General features: G+C 41.0%; 1 protein-coding gene across 1 annotated transcript in view; it reads left to right on the top strand.

The window, feature by feature from the left end:
- LOC103375033 (adipocyte plasma membrane-associated protein) overlaps positions 1 to 5,089 on the top strand; it is a 10,035-nt gene that overhangs the window by 2,661 nt on the left and 2,285 nt on the right. Inside the window, exons 3-8 of the mRNA XM_008305222.1 lie at positions 265 to 386; positions 1,431 to 1,532; positions 1,920 to 2,072; positions 2,151 to 2,266; positions 3,571 to 3,731; positions 4,352 to 4,547. Coding sequence (XP_008303444.1) covers positions 265 to 386; positions 1,431 to 1,532; positions 1,920 to 2,072; positions 2,151 to 2,266; positions 3,571 to 3,731; positions 4,352 to 4,547 — 850 coding nt within the window. The remainder of the gene's footprint in view (positions 1 to 264; positions 387 to 1,430; positions 1,533 to 1,919; positions 2,073 to 2,150; positions 2,267 to 3,570; positions 3,732 to 4,351; positions 4,548 to 5,089) is intronic.

Genomic DNA, 5,089 nt, shown 5'->3' on the forward strand with positions numbered 1-5,089 from the left:
CCCCAAAGCCTCTTTAAACATATAACAGAACAACTGTAGTCTTTCAGCATTGACAGTACATGTACATTGACACATTAACACATTAACAATAATCCCAAGAAGTTTTAAAATCCGTCCGTATATCAGCTCAAAGTATGACAGTAGATCCTCTCAGACCTGCTGCCCGCCTGTTTTTCATTATAAACATTTAAAGCTGGGTGATGAGATAAATCAGCTGCTGTGAACTTTTACTGCTGCTGCCGGTGACCGTGTCCGTCTCCTCAGGCTGAAGGGGCCTCCTCCGGCCCTCGAGGGCCTGCTGGCCGTCAACACCCGCCTGCAGAACGGCCGCAGGCTGTTCGCCGGGAAACTACACGGACCAGAATCCTTCACTGCTGACGAGAGCGGTGAGTGAGATGGAGTTTGTCGCTTCTCGCTTATTGAAATCATTCATAAAGGTGAATTAAAGCCAGTATTGCTGCTCAGAAGAGACAGGAACCAGCTCCATGTGCGTCTTTATTCAGGTTTCAGCCTCAGGCCGGTTTCAGGATGAACAAAGACGCTGCTGTTATTCAGGCTCCACCTTAATAACACCTCCGATACTGTTCAGATAATCATCTTCCTTTATTCTAGTTAGAAAAAAAACAGGTCACATGAGGCCTTGATTGGTGTCGGCAAACATCAGAGGCAGGTACAGAGATTCCTCCAGACATTAAGACTGTGAGTCATCTCCTCTATGGGGCTTTTAAAGTTCACAGTTCCAGTGAAATGATTTCTTTTGTGGCATTTGGTTTGACTTTTTTGTCTAATTTCTGGAGGTGGTGTCACCTTCATGTTAAACCTTCAGGAGAGACGACAGAAAAGTTTAATGTAAAGGTTCAGGATCCTCAAAGTAAATATTATTCTACTACCAGCATGTGTCAAATAACATGTTAAATTAATTTTTTTCCTCACATTTTTCAATATTATTTAATTTATTGCATTACATACTATTTGTATTTTTTGTGAAATATTTTAGAACTTTTCTAAAATATTTTTAAAATTTATTTTATTTTATATTCAATTTTTTCACGTGTATTTATTGAGACATTTTTGGTTTTTTATTTCTTTTACAAGCCAGCAATAGTAATCATAATATTAACTTTATTTCTATAGTACTTTCCTAAACTGGAGTTACAAAGAGCTTTACAAAACGTTAAAACACAAACTCAATAGATAAACTGTAAAAGAAATAAAACAGTTAAAAAAAAAAAAAAAAACACTAATGGAGCAAAGTTATTGTTAAGTTATTTAAATGGTCATCTTTACTGGTAGGTTTCTAAAAGCTACAGTCTAGTTTCCGCTGGAGCTTTTTAGTGACGACCTAAAGGCTGTTTCTGGACTTTTTTCTCTCCCGACAAACACAAAATTTAACCCACAAAGTGAAAATTTGGGTTTTTTTGGTGTTTCAGGTAACGTGTACACAGGAACGGTGGACGGGAAGCTGTGGAGGATCGGACCTGACGACAGCCTCACGCTGATCACACACATGGGACAGAATCTACCAGAGTGTGGTCTGTAGTTTATGTTCTGTTTGCTCTGTTCGTTCAGTTTCCTTCCTCTTGTCCTTTTTCATTCCACACATTTTTAGAACTTCAGAGTTTTGAAATCAGACTTGCTTTACCTACAAAAGAAAACTTTTCAATCAGAAGTTCATTTTTTGTATCTTAACATTCACTAGTTTATTTCATGTGACCTCTAAATACAGTTTCATCAAATTTTACTGGAATAACTGCAACAGATGAGGCTCCGTTTGAAAGGAAAGACTCTTTTTCTCGGTTGACATCCACAAAGATGGTCTCTTGGCACATGTTTGTCATCCTTCTGCTCCATTGTTCCCTCTGTTCAGTTAACTGCAGCATCTTGAAACTGAGAGCCGTTAACTTGTTGTGCGTCTGCAGGCAGCAGCACAGACTACGAACTCGTCTGCGGTCGTCCTCACGGAGTCCGTCTGGATCGACGCGGTCAGCTGATCGTCGCCGACTCTTACTTCGGACTGCACAGCGTCGATCCAGAAACCGGGGAGAAGACGCTGCTGCTGGCAAATTCACAAGGTGACAGCGAGTTGGTCAAGGTGCTAAACAATTAATGTTCTCTTCATATCTTATCTGATGCGTTCTGTTTCCTGTCAGGCGCTGATGGCGTCCCCTTTGCTTTCCTGAACGGCCTGGAGATTTCCTCCCAAACCGGCATCATCTACTTCACCGACTCGTCCAGCCGATGGGGACGAAGACACGTCAAACTGGAGGTGAGGCGACGGGAAACGCTTATGCAGCTGTAAAATCAGCCTCAAATCGCCTCTTTTAGTTTGAAAGAGTTGAGACGAGGGTCAAGCGACGCGTTCGTGTGACTCAGTTTGTTCGTCTAATAGACGGTCAGGGAAAGGGAAGCTGATGCAAGCAGTCTTCATTGAGGTTCTTCAGTGTTGCCTGGTAACCGCAGGCCTCCAAAAACACACAAAGGGACACTCAGGCTTGTTCTTCAAATCGCTTGGGCGCTTTTCCAAAAAAAAAGAAAAAAGAGAGAATGCCAAGAGTCCATTCAGCGGCACCTGTGAGGCTCCAGGATGTCAATTAATGTGAAAATCTGATTAACAGAGTTTGAAAACTGACATGTAAACGAGAAGTCTGACTTCCTGGTTAGAACAGGTGAAACGTCTGCTGTAAAGAGGAAACACAGTGAAGATATCAGAATATTCAAATCGACTGGGAAATCTGATGGTATCGTCTGACAGGCTGTCGGCTTATGAGATGACTTGTTTTGACATTTTGGCAACTCGAGTCATTTCAGTGTTTGTTTCCACGTGTGAAGTTGTGTTTATATTTCTGTTTGCAGACCAGATATCCTGCACATAAAACCTCTTCTTTTCTGTTGCAGCTTTTATTTATCACAAACCTTTTGTTATAGGTGGATTTATGTGTATTTTCAGGGGCGCAGATGCAACTAAATAATCATAGAAATAGCCTGTTGAATGATATTATAGGTACAGGAAGCAATGGGTTTCTATCATCCTCTTCCACTCTTTCATTAGTTTATTACCTCTAAAAAATTACAATCTGCGTTGGAGATCGACCAATTATTAGAGCCAGTATTCTGCGTTTTTTCCCTATTATTGGTATTGTTATCTTTATAAACCGATTCCTGATCAAATTAATTAAACATGCTACTCTATCTGTCGTCACTCTGCGGTCATGTCTTGGCCACAGCTCTGTCTTATTGGTTATTAATTTATGTCACAAGAGATCAACAATGAAAGCTGCTGTTGACAGATATTTGTGGAGCGAAGCAGCTCTGGTGAATTCCAGCTGTGTTTGGAAGGTGAGGTCACTTTATTTGACAGAAAACTTCCCTATTCTCATTTCAGACCATTTCATAACCAAAAATGTCTGTTCCACTTGAGTAAATGAACCCATGAATAACAAAACTGGTTAAAAAACAACATTAATCTGTCAAGAAAAACCCCATTAAAGTGACTTAAACCAGACTGTAATCAACTTTAGCTTAGCTTTACTGTGATTAAACTAAGTTACTCTGACCCGTTGGGTGTTTCAGGTGATCGAGCTGAACAGCCTCGGACGTCTCCTCTCCTACGATCCTCGGACCGGAGCTGTGAAGGTGCTGCTGGACTCTCTCTACATGCCCAACGGCATCGTCCTGTCGCCCGATGAAAGCTTCCTGCTGCTGGCCGAGACCAGCATCGGACGCATCCTGAGGTTGTTTTCCACCACTTCAGAGTCAAAACAAGTCACATTTATTCTTAGAGAACCTTTAAAACAACTGGAGTTGAACCAAAGTGCTGCAGCAGGACACTAAACACAATGTCGAAAAGACAAATCTGAATAAAAGTAATAAGAAGTTAGGGTGTCGAGCTCCACTACACGGAAGCTAATCTGACTTTAGAAAGACGTCATGGTGCACCAGATAGCGTTAACAGGCTAAAAGGCACAGCAAACCTCTGAGTGATAGCTTTAGCATAGCACTGTTAGCAAAATAACCTTCAGTTGGCGCTAACGAAGAAAGCATTTGGGCGTTTTCAGCGTAACATGTCCATATGTTTGTGGAAGATTTTGGTGTTTATTTCGACTTCCAACAACGTCTGCTACCTCATTTTCGAAACACAGCTCCACTAATTCAGCAAATATGTTTGTTTGTCCTGTGGGGTGGACATTGCTAGACCAAAGAGTGAGTCCAGAGAGCGAGAGTAGTCCAAGTAGTCAACAAAAACAATACCTGAATCTGAAAAATTGTACAACAGTTTATGTCCTCACAACATGAATAATACAACTACAATCACACACAATGGGGCAAATATTGAGTTTACTTTCTGCTCTAGATATTGGCTGAAGGGTCCGAAGGCCGGTACCAAAGAAATCGTCCTGGACAACATGATCGGTTACCCCGACAACATCCGCCTCAGCGACCACGGAACCTTCCTGGTCGGCATCACGACCCCTCGTTTTCGGAAGCTTCTGCCTCCCTTCCTGGATATGATCGCTCCGTATCCAGCAGTCAAACGCTTCCTGGCCAAGGTGAGCATGTTTGCCGTTTAATGAAGATTCATTTTGTCTTTGATCAAATACCACATTGATGATGTGTGCAGTAAAGGATGATATGCACATCCTGCTATGTGTGGTATTGGCTGTTAGAAGTGGATCCTCAGTGGTTCATTCAGGATATAATTGGCCAAATAAAAACAATATTTTGAACATTGGCCTGCATCAAATCATGATTATCTTTTATGGAATAAACACTTCAGTGAACTAAATTCACAATTTATATTTAAGTGGCAGCAAGAAGAGTTAAAAAGCATAGCAATGTCGTAAAGTTACTCTTCAAAAATGTCATAGTGTAATATGTCATCAGAAATGTCATCGAAAACATCATAGTATAGTATGTCGTAAAATGACTCGTCAAGAACATAGTGTAGTATGTCACCAAAAATGCTGTCAAAAACGTCATAGGATAGTATGTCGGAAAATAGGTCGTAAAAAACATCGTAGTATTGTATGTATTGTATCACAGATTAGCATGTCGTCAAAAACGTCATCAAAAACGTCATAGTATAGTATGT

The sequence above is a fragment of the Stegastes partitus genome, unplaced genomic scaffold (assembly GCF_000690725.1).
Source record: "Stegastes partitus isolate 25-593 unplaced genomic scaffold, Stegastes_partitus-1.0.2 Scaffold2442, whole genome shotgun sequence".
In the NCBI taxonomy this organism is placed as follows: Eukaryota; Metazoa; Chordata; class Actinopteri; family Pomacentridae; genus Stegastes; species Stegastes partitus.